This window comes from Penicillium antarcticum, assembly GCF_028974205.1.
Source record: "Penicillium antarcticum strain IBT 31339 chromosome Unknown utg000004l_segment0_segment0, whole genome shotgun sequence".
Classification (NCBI taxonomy): domain Eukaryota; kingdom Fungi; phylum Ascomycota; class Eurotiomycetes; order Eurotiales; family Aspergillaceae; genus Penicillium; species Penicillium antarcticum.
The window spans coordinates 120,434-136,870 of NW_026695302.1; the positions used below are offsets into that span (position 1 = coordinate 120,434).

At 50.0% G+C, this 16,437-nt stretch overlaps 3 protein-coding genes across 3 annotated transcripts; 1 reads left to right on the forward strand and 2 right to left on the reverse strand.

Moving 5' to 3' along the window:
• Positions 1 to 863: 863 nt before the first annotated feature.
• Positions 864 to 6,444, reverse strand: N7508_004004 (putative GTPase activating protein (Evi5); the record flags this gene model as incomplete). Its single annotated transcript, XM_058462070.1, has 9 exons — positions 864 to 950; positions 1,000 to 1,828; positions 1,888 to 2,545; positions 2,599 to 2,819; positions 2,879 to 2,986; positions 3,624 to 4,973; positions 5,025 to 5,381; positions 5,441 to 6,048; positions 6,100 to 6,444. 9 exons carry the CDS (start codon positions 6,442 to 6,444, stop codon positions 864 to 866), a joined length of 4,563 nt encoding a protein of 1,520 aa, XP_058320695.1.
• Positions 6,445 to 8,593: 2,149 nt separating this feature from the next.
• N7508_004005 (DNA topoisomerase 2) lies at positions 8,594 to 13,898 on the forward strand (the record flags this gene model as incomplete). Its single annotated transcript, XM_058462071.1, has 3 exons — positions 8,594 to 8,671; positions 8,731 to 9,057; positions 9,123 to 13,898. The coding sequence occupies 3 exons, from the start codon at positions 8,594 to 8,596 to the stop codon at positions 13,896 to 13,898; spliced, it is 5,181 nt and encodes a 1,726-aa protein (XP_058320696.1).
• A 565-nt stretch (positions 13,899 to 14,463) lies between these two features.
• On the reverse strand, positions 14,464 to 16,213 carry N7508_004006 (uncharacterized protein; the record flags this gene model as incomplete). Its single annotated transcript, XM_058462072.1, has 4 exons — positions 14,464 to 15,533; positions 15,614 to 15,698; positions 15,748 to 15,863; positions 15,919 to 16,213. The coding sequence occupies 4 exons, from the start codon at positions 16,211 to 16,213 to the stop codon at positions 14,464 to 14,466; spliced, it is 1,566 nt and encodes a 521-aa protein (XP_058320697.1).
• Positions 16,214 to 16,437: the final 224 nt, after the last annotated feature.

The following is a 16,437-nucleotide window of genomic DNA, read 5'->3' on the forward strand; positions in this document are numbered from 1 at the left end:
ATCCCCTTTGTACTTTTGGAGGGACATTCAGTAGTCGATGTTCCATTTCTCCATTCCCAAAGGTAGGGTCAAGTGAAACGTGCCCTAATCTCGGTGAAAACCCTACGGAACTACATAGAATCGGGGGTACCACGCGAGATCCCCATCAAGATGATAGGCACAGATCAGTTGTCCCCGCCTCGTTCCGTGGACCCTGTCAGCCTTAACTGCTGAACAGTGTTCGCGAACACTCACAACGCTAAGCTCTTCAGGCCTAGAGCCTCATGTGTAGGTTTTTCAACCTTGGAAGTGGGATGATCCAGCGCCTCCGATCTAAAAATTAAACTTAATTGTGAAGCTAACGAAGTGATGTAGAAAGGACGAATGTTCTGCAGATTTAGTTCATTTGGCTCATGTGAGCATGTTTGGCAGGATTTACACTGGGACCATACCGGCCTCAGCTGCCGTTTGCTGCCGTTTCAACCCTTCTGCTGCCTCGAAAATGTCGGTTTTCTTAATGACATGATTACTGAGCAACGCATCTGATAAAAGCCCCGCTGAGATCGTAAAAATTGGTTTCGCCACCAAGCCGAGGCCCTTTGAAATCTGGCCATGAAAACCGACCACATACGACAATTTCGCATCTCTTAATTTAACCTAATTTGGCGGGCCTGACATCTTCGTTCTTGCCTATATGAAGATGGTTAGCTTTAAAGCGTATTTCATTCACTTGAACCATACATGGCACACAATTGTTCCACAATTGCAGCGATCTCAGAAATCTGGAGCAATTTTCGCAGCTATATGGGACCCTGATGCAGCATCGCACTACCCGCCTTCTATCACGACCATTTCGATTATTCTCAACTATCGTCCGTCTCCACTTATCCCGCTTTGCCTTTTGCTTGCAGGTTCTTGACGGGATGTAGGAAAATAGGGGGAAGACAGAGTCGACTGTTCTCTTTTTCCCACTGTCGACAGTTAGAAAAACGGGCACTGGGTCCAAGGCAGCGTACGTACCTCTTCAGCGCCATCAAAGCCCATCCAGGCTCTATACAACTTCTCTGAAAACCTCGAGTTGAACATAAAGGTCGTATTGTAAATGATGTCGTTATGCCTGTCCCAGCTCCAGATACTGTCGATCCCAGCGTTAACTTTTCCAGGCTCACCCGGATTGGCACGGTAGTTCAATTGCGGTGCGTCCCATCGGTCCTCATGGTATATCGGATGAGGGATCTGTACAGCCTTGAGACCATAATACAAAGCCCAAGAGATAGGCGACATCTCAGAAGCGAGCCCAACTCCCAGTCTCACCTTATCCTGATGCAAAACGCGAAGTAGTCGCGCAGATACACGGGACATAGCAACAACAGCGGCTCGACGAGGTGTCTCTTGCTCCTGAGGGAAATTGAAGACCCGGTCTCGGAAGGGCCAGTCTGTCCCAGTCGGATCGAAATGGGGCAGCCAAGTGATGAGTTCGGCTTCTTCACCTACGCCCCATATGCCGGACTCCTCTTCTGGGTGGGGATAAGGCGGCAAAGGAGCCTGCCCATCGATTTCGATTCCCTTGGCAGGGTGAGGGCCCCAGACACTGTCATGGCCGGGCATTTCCAGATCTATCTTTTTGTTGAAGTCTTCCCAGGTGCCGTGCACGGCTGGCATATAGAAGTAGGAGTTACGTTCCCACAGATACTTCCGAGGTTGTTTTTTGGCAAACTCGGTTGCCTGGTGCAAGAGGTCGTACATATTGCCAGTATACCGTGCATCCATTTCAAACTGCCAGATGTAATCGTACTGGGGGTGCAGCTGGGAGAAGATCTGTGTGGGCTGGAAGTACTGCAATATCGCTCTAGTAGGGAGTCAGTGGGACTAGTCTCTCTTTCTCTCTTTTCCCCAGAGAATACATACACATGGACATCAATGTCGGGATACCAGTCCTGGAGCATTTTGTCATTGAAGAAGACTGCCAAACCTCGCAGTTCTTGGGGCAAATGATTCTCTTTGAATGCGGTCCAGGCGGCATGATCGCCCTTGTTGGGTAAGTCCTTGTCTTGACAGTCTACCAGAAGAACCACCTCATACTCTCCGCCCGAGTAGAGAGACAGCTCCATGATCATCGATCGAATGTTGAACAAATCATTCTCAGTATACTGCATCCCAATCCACGAGCGCAAAATAACAGCCGTGCGAGGCTCTGGTTTCGGCTGAGCAGCTTTTCGTGATTCCTCCAAGTGCTTCAGAGATGATTCCGCAAGGGTCGTCTGCTGCATCGCCGGATCGAGAGACTTGTAAAGACCCCAAATAGTCTTGTTATTGGGCTCAGTCGTACTATACCGAAGGGCATTGCGCTGCAGACATTCTTGCTGTAATTGGGCCCAGTCGACGTGCTGCCAGTCGATCTCGGCCGCTTCGCCAGATCGAAATGATCGACTATGCCAATCGTGCGTTCGGGACGTCTTATTTCTTTCCGTATATCCATAAGGACTATATCGGGAATAGCGATCGGCGCAAAGGCTCCGATCGAGATTCCATGCCTCGTACGATCCGAAAATGGGCGTAGGGAAATCTACATTGACGATTAGTTGCCTTCTGAACAGCCTTCCTTGTATGCTGTCACACCTGATGTATTCCAGTGGTAACCACTCATCATGGTATCTTCATCTTTACGGCTGAGGAGTCGGCCGTGGGGCCCAGTGCAAGGCTGATACGCTCCTTTCGACGCAGAGATCCATTGCGGACTATCATAGTCCGGATAGGGGTCATTAATGACCCGCGATGAATTAATAGGCTGCTGGCTGGCATAATCGCTTGGAAACGGCTCAACAGGAATCTCTATAGGTCTAACAAAGTCAGAAAGCGCCGAGAAAAAGAAGAACAAGAATACGGGGTAAGCAGTTACTCAATCAATTGGGCGCGTAATGGCACGATAGCAATACCCTGCTCTCTATAGTAAGGCACAATCAAAAACACAAGCAGCAAAAGCGCAGCAGCAGCAGCAAAACGGCGCCTTGGAGAGCTGAACAGACCCCGCAGCGCCACGGGAAAGTCCATCACGGCAAAAGAGACATGAATATGCGAGATAATCGGGGAATCTGACCATTTTTCTATTTTTCTCTCCCACTTTTCGCGCGAGGCGTAGCGGCTTGGCTCGGCTTCACGCTGGAGCCTGGTTCTTCAGGGCTATTGAGCTGATCGGGCCAATCGCAGGCTGTAGATAATGCATGTTGGGTCCTGCCGAGACAAGTGGTTTCTGCGTGTGGTTCTTTGTCGATAAAAAGGGGCTTCCAATGATATAAAGAGAGACAGATCGAGTTAACATTTACTTTACTTCGTGTCCATTGACGATCGCTGTGGCGGTTCAACGTGTTCGGCGGCTTCCGAGAAGTGCCGGATCAGCAAATACGATAGCTCGGTGGTATTTTTGTCTTAAGGTGCTATTTTTCTTGCAATTAAATCTATGCATTCATCAAATAGCAAGGTATGTGCTCTCAAAAGGGGATATATCGCTATGTACTCAGATACAGAATTAACCAGCTCCTAAATTCACTCCAGCGTTCCAATATGACAACCGATTGTAATGGGTATCTGCTTGTTCCAAACAAGCATTCAATATGTTTACACGTATTTCCAACAGCTATCATTACGGGGCTTCATTGTTGGCCCGTCGGCCCCATCCACTGAAAAAGCCCCCTCCACCGGTGTTGGCAACAGGGGGTGTCATCACTTGCTTTGCTGGTTCGGTGGCCGCTTTAGAGATGCTCATTCGTGACGGTGAAAGTCCAATGAAGGACTGGCGATGCTCTAACTTCGCCGCCTGGGCTGGGGTGATCATCTTTTTTAATGACTCCAGCTTGCTCTTCACTTCTTCAAGCTCCTGCTTCGCAACTGCCTCCGCTGTCTTGGACGTGACTAACTCCATGAGCAAGGCCTCTTCGCCGGCCGGTCCGTTGTTTTCGGTTGCCAGCACCTTTTGAAGACCCAGGCTACTGGATCGTTTGCTGTAGGTTGGGCTCTTCGTGGAGTTGGTGCGGGTGAGCTTGAGCTCACGCAGGCCATTCGTCGGGGAGTGTGCCTCTCCATAGTCAGTAGGAGACGTATCTGGTGGTGTCGTGGAAGCTGCGGTGGGTGTTTTGAGGGTGCGTAGTTCCCGGTTCATGCGCTCGAGTCGCTGTCGATCGCGATAGCCATCCTGAATCCGGCCTCGGGCTTCTCGTAATTGTTCTTTCAAGGACGAGTTCTCTTTTTCGAAGTCGTCGATGCGACGGGTCAGGTCCAAGCAACGGCCGGCTTCCACCTCGTGCATTTCCTTCCATCGGGTGACATCGTCATTTAGTTGGAGCTTCGTTTGGGTGATGGAAATACGCCTTGGCACGCTAGGTTCGAAGCGTGTCTTGGCCTTGTTGATAAGTTCTGTCGGCGTTTCAGCCGGCATCTCTTGAATGAGACTCAACATTTCCTTGGCCAGGGCATGATCTTCTTCACGGTCCTCTCTCTCCTGTTGTAATTCACGTGTCAAATCGGCTTGTTGGCGTTGTAAATCGCTTAGTGCCATTAACAGGTCTTCAATCTGAGTATGAAGGTCGCGGTCCTTGTGATGTGAGGACATGTTGGATTTGACACGCGATTTGCCATCAGTGCCTGTTGTAGCAGTTGAAAGCTCAGTAGGAGCAGTACTTGCGTCAGAGGTAGTCTCGACCGAGTTAAGAGTGGAGGTGAGGCTTTGTTTAGAGGTGGAGCGACGAATGGTACTGTTAGGACGTGTCGGACTCGAGTTCGGGTTGAGTGATTTGACTGATTGGTGAGAGTTGGAAGAGCCAGCCCATAGTCGCCCAAGGAATCCAGAAGCTGTGGCCTGCATTTGGGGGAAGGAGATTCCAGTGGGGTTGCCCTGGGACTGGTTGTAACTGGCCTCAAGAGTTTGAAGGCTCTCGTTTGTCACGAGAGAAGTGAGAGAAACAAAGTCGTTGACCAAGTCATCTGCATTGAACGCGTATCTGTTTCACGAGTCAGTATAGTTCTTTGTTTGTGCGATCACAAAGACTTACGTGTCCCACAAGCTTCGAGACAATAGCAATTGCATCACATCCTCGAACTCGGTGCAAGCGAGGATTCTCTTCTCGTTACGCTGCATCAAAGAAAGCGCAACTCGCATGAGAGTCTCACAAGCACCTTCCAGGAAGATGACGTCGTAAATTCGGAGGAGCATTGGTAGTGGACATGCCACCGCGAAGAATGACAAGAACCACTGTGATACGTAGACCGGCTCAACATGCAGTGCTTCCAGGTGTTCAAAGAGACCAGGTCGATGACGCGCGAGGAGATTCTGGAATTGGTAGACATGAAGATGAAGACCAGAGAGATCGGGAAGGTAACATGTTCGGAGGTTATAGTGGTCCATGAGACTATACTCGAGTCAGTATCCCCTGGCCAATTTCCGTCGTCTTCCATCGCAAGAACTTACCGGACCAAAACACAAAAGGCCTCAGCATCTGTCATATGCATGAGCAGAGGGCCAACCACAAATCCAAGCCCTTGGCAATAACCAATCTTAGTATCATAAAGACTGAAACATCTCAATACTCGGGCAAGCATCTGCTGGCCCTCGCCATTGGGATCGCGGAACATCTCCACGTTGGGGAAGCTGCGACCAATGTCCTTGCCGATCAGCCCATCGTACGGACTACTTTCTCCTTGTAGTCGCTGGAACTCTTCCAAAAGGTTCGGGTCGCGAGCACCTGCTAGGCTCGGCCATACCACTCCTCGCAGTGGTGGGGGAACACCTCCTTGGATCTTATTCGAAGTCAAAGTCGGCAAGCGCTGAGCCGTCTGATGGTAATCAGCCACCAAAGCAGCCCAGAATTCCAACTCGGTCATCGGGGGAGGAGGCAGCTGGGAATATCGCAGCTCAGCACGCGTTGGGTCCTTGATGAGCCGCTTGATCTGGTGCAGCGACTCGGAGCGGGATTGCCGCTGATGCGTCTTGTGTGGAACATTGGTAATGCCTGATTTGGGGTTCGTTGCTAACGCGTTGTTCTCTTGTTCGAGTCGAGCGAGGAGGAGGGCGGTGGACTAGAAAGAATGTCAGTGCCCTCATTCCACCTTTCGCAACTGTCAACCCACATCGTCGGACCCTTCCCCGCGCGGTTCTTGCTCTTCAGTCTTGTCCAGATTCTCCCAATTCACGTCGTTAAATCCTTCCTCCAATTGTTTGTCTCCGTTTGCGTCAGGTGTCGGCATACTGTCCTCGGGGATGGGGGTTGTCCTTCCGTCCTGGATTTCCGGGCCAAAAGAGTCGCTCTCCTCCATGTGGCTTGCCTCCACTGGCGTGGGAGGAATGTCGAGGTTGCGCCAATCGGGTTGTGTATGTTCGGAACTGGACTGGATATCGGATAGAGAGACGGTGACCATTGAATCGTGGTTCAACGGGTGCGAACCGGGGGATACTGGCTCTTCCATAGTGGACATCGTGTAGATGGCGCGTAAGTAGGTTAGATTTGGATGCGGGACACAAGCGCAGGCATCCACTGCATAACTGGGCTTTTGACTGGAGCACAAATAGAGTCGAGGCGACAGTTCACAGTCTTAATCCACACAAGAGGCTGGAGAAAGGAAAAGGGAGTCAGGAGAGCAAATCCACTTTAGCCCCTTTAGCTTTCCCCTCCTGAAGTCTCGGCCCCGTCGATCCTCTTACACCGACTGTTTTACTAGTTTTTATATTATTGTTACTATTCTATTGACGTCTATGCTACGGACTGTTTCCTTCTACTTATTGCCCATGTATACTCCCGTTCCCTCTTCCGTTGACGTTCCATGGATCTTCACCCCACGTTAATTTGAACTACAGAGTACAGGAACAATATACAAATAGTGTAGTACTGTAGGTAGGCTAGGGGCCATTGCTCTAAGATGTGTCCTCTTTTTCGGACTATTATCACGTCTCTGCCTATGACCTGCACCCTGCACTCGAACTATTGTTTGTGTTTCCCCTGATACTACGGTATTTGAATTACACCAGGGGTTATCAATGTAATTTTGATCCAATTCCATTGGTCAGTAGTATATCTCTTGCTCATCATTGGTGGACCGCGAAGTTACTCCTGTACTGGAATTACGCGCCACCGTTTCACCTTAATTTACTGGATGTCACTGGGACAGGAGAACTAGTACTATCGAGGCTGGCCAGCGTCAGGTCTCGTCGGATTTGAGTCTGCATATAACCTGAGAGCCAAATTCCATTCACACTTCCGAGCCTTTGGTCTGTGGATCATCCTGTGGTCCCTGCGGTCCGCCTGTCAGCGCCAGGTTTTTCGAGCCCACTTAGAAACTTTGAGATTTTTCTATTGTAATTTCTATTGTAGACGAACTAGTAATGAAAAGTAATCAGTGCAAATTGTCTCTCAATTTCGAGCAATATCTTGCTTAGTTTGTTGGTATACCCATCTTTTAGCTTTCAGGGATAGGCACTGTCATATCACAAAATGTATACTTGGCTGACTCCTAATGTGTTCTCACTATGGCTTCATTACTTGACATAATAAAGGATGTCCCCTTGCTTAATTCTTATCAAACTATGTAATTAAGTCGTTTCAGTGCAAGTCACTGTAAATATCCCGGTTCGAATGAGGTTTGGAACCATGCAAGGGCTATATGTTATGCACAAAACCCCGCGGCTGGGCCTATCAATACACAGTACTTGCCCAATGGGCACAGTTTCCTTACTCTGGTCAGCTATGGAGCTTTGAGTACGAGGCAGGCGTGAAATATAAATAGAGGAAGTTGAGTGCCCTTGCACGTCCGGCCGAAAACGGCTTGATCCGCATTAAAGCTCTGGTTACTTACATCGAAAAACTTCATTGTATCGTATTTTGTGACATCAAGGGCTCTTTTATGGCGGTATTCTAATCCCACCGAGGGATCAATGGTAGTTGGGGCCCGGTTGCAAGCGTACCTCAGATGCATTGGACTTGTTTATGTAGTGACCACCAAAGTCATTTTAAACCGATCAGGCTTCAAACATCTATATAAAAGAGCTCTCTGTCTCATGACCTACCATTTTTCCTGTTAACTATCGATTCTAGCACGTTAGTGGAGTCAATTGATTCTCAGAGCGCGCGCCAAACTATATGTAGACACTGATAGCTCGATTGGCGCCGAATGCGGTCGAAAATGGGATTTGACAGATTTCGCATAGAAAGATCAGCCTTCACCTAAATGAATTGAATTTTTTAAAAAAGTATTATCTGATAGATCGTCAAGCTACAAAGTTTGACAAGGATCAGGGTGTGAGGGGAAGCAGAACTCGTGTCGTTTGTTTGGGAATTGCCTATTTGGGCCATGTTTGCAGGCGGTGAGGAAGAATGATGATCCGAGTGGTCAGAAAGTGTACACCGCTTTGATAGTCGGGGAAGTCGCGTTTCAGGCAAAAAACAACATTACGGCGCTTCCCCTCTGCATTCCTCACTTCTTCACCTGCTCTCAGAGTATGTCGGGTCTTGAATGATTCGTCATTTAAGTTTGTTTATCTGGCGTTGTCATTCGTTTCAACCGATCCCAAGCCTTTAATAGGCGCAATCCTTTTCCACTAATCTTCTTACAGCTTACCTATCCTCCCATCATGGATGACTCTCTGATGGAGGACTCGGTCTTCGAGGACGAGGGAGGTAGCTCCGACTTCGTTCCTGAGCCTGCGCCTGTAAGAACCGCATCAAATATGCTTCAGGCGCCTTCTCTCGCTGACCTTACATGTCTCAGAAACCCAAAGCGAAAGCAGCCCCCAAGAAAGCAGCTGCCGCTAAGCCCGCCGCCAAAAAGTCTACTCAGACCACACTTAAAGCTAAGCCAGCTGCCAAACCAGCTGCTGCTAAGAAGAAGGCCAAGGCTGACAGCGAGGACGAGATGTCCGACGCGCAAATGTCCGATGCCGATTCTCTACTCATGGACACTCCCCCTAAAGCCAAGAAAGCAGCCGCCCCCAAGCGAGCTGGCTCGAAGCCGCTCGCTGACGTCGAAAATGAGTCTCACGGGGGTGACGCGCCCAGCGATAGCAAGAACGGCGATGCATCAGAGAAGTACCAGAAAGTAAGCCGCGCTGCCATCGCATCAACATTATCGAGGTCGAATGCTAATACGAAATATCTTCACAGCTTACCCAGCTCGAACATATCATCAAACGTCCCGATACATATATCGGTTCGACCGAACGCACCACCCAGCAAATGTGGGTTTACAACTCCGTGACTGAGGTCATGGAAAACCGCGAAGTCTCCTTTGTCCCTGGTCTCTACAAGATCTTCGACGAAATTGTTGTCAATGCCGCCGATAACAAGCAAAACGACTCGAGCATGAGCGAAATGCGAATCACCATTGATCGCGAAGCCGGTGAGATCAGTGTGTGGAACAACGGACGTGGAATTCCCATCGAGATTCACTCCAAGGAGAAGATCTACGTCCCCGAGCTCATTTTCGGCCACTTGCTCACATCATCCAACTACGACGATAGTCAGCAGAAGGTGACTGGTGGTCGTAACGGTTTCGGTGCCAAGCTTTGTAATGTTTTCTCCACCGAGTTCTCACTAGAGACCCAAGACTCGCGCCAAAAGAAGAAGTACAAGCAGACATGGACGCAGAACATGACAAAGATGGGCAAGGCAAAGATTACCGATGCCAAAGGTGACGACTACACCAAGGTCACCTTCAAGCCCGATTTTGCGAAATTCGGCATGGAAGGCATCGACGATGACTTCGAAGCTCTTGTTAAGCGTCGAGTCTACGATTTGGCAGGTACCGCCAATGTTGCTGTCAAATTGAACGGCACACGCATCCCCATTCGCAACTTCCGCAAGTACATGGAAATGTACACTAAAGCCATTCGCAAGGAGCGCGGCGATGAGGGCGCTCCCTCAAAGGATGAGATCATTACCTGCAGCCCAGACCCTCGGTGGGAGATTGGTTTTGCTGTATCAGATGGTTCATTCCAGCAGGTTTCTTTCGTCAACTCCATTGCGACAACATCTGGTGGAACCCATGTCAATTACATCGCAGACCAAATCTGTAACCGCCTGGCTGACCAGGTGAAGAAGCGGAACAAGACAGGTGCCACTCTCAAGTCAGCACAGATTCGGAACCATATCTTCATCTTCGTGAAAGCCCTGATTGTGAATCCCGCCTTCAACTCGCAGACCAAGGAACAATTGACTACTAAGACAAGTCAATTTGGTAGCAAGTGTGTTCTCGAGGAAGACTTCTATAAAAAGGTTCTCAAGACCGAGGTCATGTCGAACATCCTGCACTTTGCAGAGCAAAAGGCCGATCAGATTTTGAAAAAGGGTGACACAGGCCGCCGCTCACGTATGAACAACCCTAAGCTGGTCGATGCCAACAAGGCCGGCACTAGGGAAGGCCACCACTGTACGCTGATCCTGACTGAGGGTGAATCTGCCAAGGGTTTGGCTATGGCAGGAAGAGCAGTCGTTGGACCTGACTTGTTCGGTGTTTTCCCCTTGCGCGGAAAGTTGCTTAACGTTCGCGATGCTTCTTTCGACCAGATTTCGAAGAACGCAGAGATTCAAAACATCAAAAACTTCATTGGTCTGCAGCACAAGAAGGAGTACACCGAAACCAAGGGTTTGCGATATGGCCATCTCATGATCATGACTGATCAGGATCACGACGGTAGTCATATCAAGGGTTTGCTCATCAACTTCCTTCAGGCGCAATTCCCCAGCTTGTTGAAGATTCCCGAATTTCTGATTGAATTCATTACACCCATTATCAAGGTTTGGAAGGGTGACCCGAAGAACCCTACCAAGCTGAAGTCCTTCTTCACAATGCCCGAATATGAAGAATGGCACGAACTTCATAAACACGAACGTGGCTGGGAACACAAGTACTACAAGGGTCTGGGAACTAGCACCACAGAGGATGCCCAGGTCTACTTCCGGGATCTCGACCGCCATCTCAAGGAGTTCCACACGATGCAAGCCGACGAGCCCGGGCTTATTGAGCTGGCATTCTCCAAGAAGAAGGCCGATGAGCGTAAAGAGTGGCTCCGTCAATACAAGCCTGGCACATACTTGGACCACTCGGTGTCGAAGATTACATACACCGACTTCATCAACAAGGAACTGATTCTTTTCAGTATGGCGGACAACATGCGTTCCATTCCATCTGTCGTTGATGGTCTGAAGCCCGGTCAGCGTAAGGTGCTTTACACCTGTTTCCGTCGCAATCTGAAGAAGGATATGAAAGTCGTTGAATTGGCAGGTCACGTCTCTGGAATGACAGCCTACCACCACGGTGATGTGTCCCTCCAGCAGACAATTGTTGGTCTTGCTCAGACTTTTGTAGGCTCCAACAACGTCAATTGTCTGGAGCCTAGTGGAAACTTTGGTAGTCGACTTCAGGGTGGTGGCGATTGTGCCAGTGCTCGTTACATCTACACTCGCTTGTCGCCATTTGCGCGAAAGATCTTCCATACCGCGGATGAGCCCTTGCTTGTGTATGGTGAGGACGATGGTAAGAAGATTGAGCCTGAAGTTTTCATGCCTGTGGTCCCGCTCATTTTGGTCAACGGTGCCGATGGTATTGGTACTGGTTGGAGTTCAACCATTCCTAACTACAACCCTGAAGACATTGTGAGCAACTTGAGGCGCCTCATGGATGGTGAGACCCCCGAGCCCATGCAGCCCTGGTTCCGTGGCTTCACAGGCGAGGTCGTGGCACTGGGTGGCGATCGCTACAAGTTCAGCGGTATCATCAGAGAATCCGGAGACAAGGAGGTTGAGATCACCGAATTGCCCATTCGAACCTGGACTCAAGATTTCAAGGACAAGCTGGAGGACATTATCAAGGCCGAAAAGGTGCCATCTTTCATCAAAGATTATAAGGACTACAACACCCACACCAAGGTTCACTTTGTGATCCAGCTTGATGAAAAGCACATGAAGCTCGCCCTTTCCGAAGGATTGGAGGAAAAGTTCAAGTTGACCAAGTCCATTGCCACCAGCAACCTTGTCGCCTTTGATCCTGAAGGTCGCATCACCAAGTACGCCTCTGTCGATGATATTCTCAAGGAATTCTTCCACATTCGCCTCAAGTACTACGAGAAGCGCAAGCAATACCAGCTGAACGATCTCCAAAGAGAACTGGAAAAGCTCAGCAACCAAGCTCGCTTCGTGCAGGAAATCATCGATGGAAAATTGGTCATTTCTAAGAAGAAGAAGCCTGTCCTGATCAGCGAGCTGAAGGAAAAGGGCTTCAAGCCAATCGCCAAGGTGGCTGAGGCCGCCAAGATGGGCGAAGATGAGCCAGTCGTTGAAGGAGATGAGGAGGAAGAGTCGGATGAAGCCGAAGTTCAGGTTCTCTCCAACTCCTTCGACTACCTTTTGGGAATGCCTATGTGGTCTTTGACCCAGGAGCGCGTGGAGAAGCTGCGCCGTCAGATTGGCGACAGGGAGACTGAAGTTGATGCCCTCATCAAGTTGTCCAAGGAGGACATCTGGAGACGTGATCTGGATGACTTCATCAACGAGTGGCGCTTCCAGCTTGAGGATGAGGACCGTCGTTCGCGCAAGATGGCTAGCTTGGGCCGTCGTGCCTCGAGCAAGCTGGCTACTGGAGGCGGCCGAGCTGCCACAGCCCGCAAGCGCAAGGCCGCCAATGGCGATGACCCCGACGATGAAGACTTTGGGGCTCCTAAGACTAAGAAGGCGGCGGCGGCTAAGAAAAAGGAGCCGCAAACCAATAGCTTGATGAATTTCCTCAACAAATCCTCATCTAAGCCAAGCGCATCCCCTGCGGTTGGTTCAGATGATGATTTCGATATCGATATGGAAGTTCTTCCCAAGAAGAGCCGTGCCGCTTCGAAGCCCAAGTCTCAGCCTAAAGAAGAGGATGATTTCATCGATATTGACGATGTTCCCCATGCTTCGAGAGCCTCGACTCAACCAGCCGATGACCCAATGGACGTTGATGACGTTGACCCTCCCAAGCCCAAACCTGCTGCCAAATCAGCAGCTAAGCCAGCCGCAAAACGAGGACCTAAGCCGAAACCTAATGTTGATGAGGACTCGGATGACGATTTCTTGGAAATTGCCAAGAGCGAGGCAACCAAGCCCGCTGCTCGTGCTCGCAAACCTGTGAAGTACTCGGCTCCCAGCGATTCTGACAGTGACAATGGTGACGATCTTCTCGGCGATGTCAGCCAGATGGTCAAGGGCATTGGTGCTGACTCTGCCGCGGATTCTCGTCAGCTCTTCTCTGAGCGGCCCCGTTCCGAAAGCAGTGCTAGTCAGAGGACCGCTGCTGCCAGAGTTTCCAAGGCCAATGATGACTTCGACCCAGATGAGACCGACTACAGCAGGCTCATTCCTCAGAACTCCCCAAGGCGCTCTATCCAGGTGAAGCCCAAGGATGTGAGGGCTGACAACTTCGACGAGGAGAATGATGATGAGGACGAGGAACCGGTCAAGCCAACTGCCAAGAGCAAGGCCGCTCCTAAAGCCAAGGCTGCTCCAAAGGCCGCGGCTGCCACAGCGGCGCCAAAGGCCCGTGGTCGTCCCAAGAAGGATGCAGCGGCAGCCCCCAAGCCTGCCCCTAAGGCCGGTCCTAAGGCTTCCGCTTTGTCACCGGCAGCCAAGGCCTATGCTTCGAAACAAGCCAAGTCGAAGAAGCTTGCAGATGACTATTCCGAGGATGATATCGATGCCATGGCGAACGATATTCTGGACTCACCGGCCGGCAAGGTCAATGTGAATGTGTCAGATGATGATGACGACGAACCCGCTCCTGCTCCTCGTCGCGGTGCTGCTGCCAGACCGTCTCGTCGTACCGCTACCACTCAGAAGAAGAGCTACGTCATCGACGATGATAGTGAGGAGGCATCGGCCGATGACTTTGAGGAGGAAGATGAGAGCGACTAAGCTTTGAATAAACCACCAACCGCAAATACCTAGTTTGGGACCTTCCATTTCTCTCCTTGTTGTGCTCTCCAATATGTTTTCTTTTATTCTTTTCGTTTTTCTGTTTTAGTTACACTGATATCTTACTTTGATATTCTATGGAGAGCCAGCTAGCGTATCAGAAATGAACATGATCTAATTTTTATTCCCCATTGCTTTGTAAACGCACTGGTAACAAGCAAACCGGTCACTTCGAGCAAGGAATTTACTGCTTTGGAGACGATAAATGGGAACTATTTCGATTGACATCCACCCTAACGCCATCCAGTCTACCGTACCCAGTCATGATTCAAACAAATAGCTCCGTCTCAGACATATTGCTTCAAACCCACACAAAAGAAGCCAAGGTCCGCCGAATTTCCAACACATACACACATGCGGAACGAGTCGATTCCAGCCGACTCGACCACACACACTTTGGACATCCAGCAAATCGTCAAGTCATAAAATTATAGAGCCAACCATCACATAGGAGCATCCAGCTCGAAGCCATTCTGAAAAGGGATCAAGACCATAGCTCGATGAATCAATAAGAGGCACGACGCCGCTTACGATCGTTCTTGGGCCCATTTTGAGTAACAAAGCTAAAAGAGGAGCTGACATCCTCTATCTCAGTATCAAGCTCGCTAGTCTCCAACTCATTCTTATGCAGATGGAGCAAAGCCTCAGCAGCCTTGACCTCATGATAGAAATGAGGCGACGAACGAGGACGCAAAGCGCGAGACTTGCGGCTTGGGTTCTTCAATTTTGAAGTGCGAGATACAGACTTTGTATTCGGAGATGCACCATCCTCCCTCTTAGCAGCTGGACCTCGGTAGTCCTCATCATCGGCATCATCCTCAGCCCACTCCTCGTCCGAGTCGGTGAGATCATCGGAGTCGCTCAGCCTGGTGTCCATGTCTGAAGGCATACCATCAACCTCACCGGGCCTTTGGATGTCCATCATCTCATCCATGGAAGGACAGTTTGGTGTGGAATACATGTTCGACGATCCTTCACTTCCCGTATCACTTTCGTCGCTAATCCCTTCAGCGACTTGATCAGGGCGCATTGTATTAGAGATCGCAGCGATGATGTTTTTAGGCTGCAAGAAAGGGATAGTATGTGAGCGGGGAGGATTGATAGGCGTGAAGCTCGACAAAGACGTCGCGCTCTTAGGTGAGTTGCAGTATGCCTCCAGAGAAGAGTCCCTCGCGCTGCTAACATTAGCAACACTGTCCGCATAATTATGACGAGGGATCTTAGGCGGTGGGAACCTCAGACTAAGAGTATCATCACCATCCGACTCAATCTTTCTGATCAATCTCTCCGGACCATGGAGGAGGTGGTGGGTCATGGAAGGAAGATGGCGGTTTGGGGGCGTGAGCGGGTGAACGATGTTGTTGCACGCCTCCAGAGAGCGGTAGTGCATCGCGGTTTCTGTGGCGCGTCGAATGACCCCTGGTGGAACGACCATGCGTCCGAAGTTCTTTCGGTCGTTGGGGTGGATGCACATGGCTGGGAAGTCGTTGCCGAACAGTGGAGTTAGGGCATAGCGGATATTCCAGCAGAAGGTTACTGCTAGGGCTTTCGCGGCCTCGAAAGGCATCCAGTAGCCTATATAACGAGGGAAAAAGTGTTGGTTGCGTATTATATTAGGGTATATCGACTGGAAGTGTGTGGGTTGTAGATCGTACCTTGAGCCGAGAGGGCACCGCCGGTGATGCTGTGGCAGATCTCGCGGAGACCTGGGTTGACGTTTAGCATCTTGGCTGGAGTAGTCTATAATCGTAAGGATCCAGAGCTAATAGTTCTGTGTGGATAGACTTGCCTTGGAGTAGCCATTGCATTTGAACAAGTGCGTGATTCGGACAATGCCGATGTTGTAGTCCCACATCACAGCCCACTCCCTTTCTTCGCTGGGCAATTTGAAGGTGTATTGAAAGACTAGACAAGTTAGCATTAGATAGCAGGAAGTATCGGTAAGTGGCAGATTGAATACCATGAAAGCTATCACGGCCAGTCTTCTCTTGGAAGGTCTTCTTGTCACTGGCATAGGGGATATGACGAGGGAACTTGGCAATAGACCCGATGGGCTTCATCTTGAACTCTTCATGGAGTCTCACTAGCTCCTCATCCCGATCCTCGTGGGGAGGATAGCGACACTCGCCCTGGATCTTACCCGGGCGAAAGATCGGGGCATCTTTAGCCATCCTCGGCCGCTTCTGTAAGGTAGAAACACGGTGAGACCGCTCAGGCTCAATCTCGTTGTTCAGAAGGGAATTGATGGGAATCATGAATGAAATGATCAAGGGCTATAGAGTGGAAAGCAAGAAAGAAGAAGAGAAAGTGGTCGGGGAAGGAAGCAGAAGTAGGGGCAGCGGAAGCAAATTAAATCCCCAGGAACAAATCGCGTTTTCCAGAAGATTCAAAGAGTCAAACTTGAACAGAGTAACAAAGTAAAGCAAGACAATCCGTCACCTTTGTTCGAAGGTTTGTTCCGCAGTGCTTGGGTGAGTAC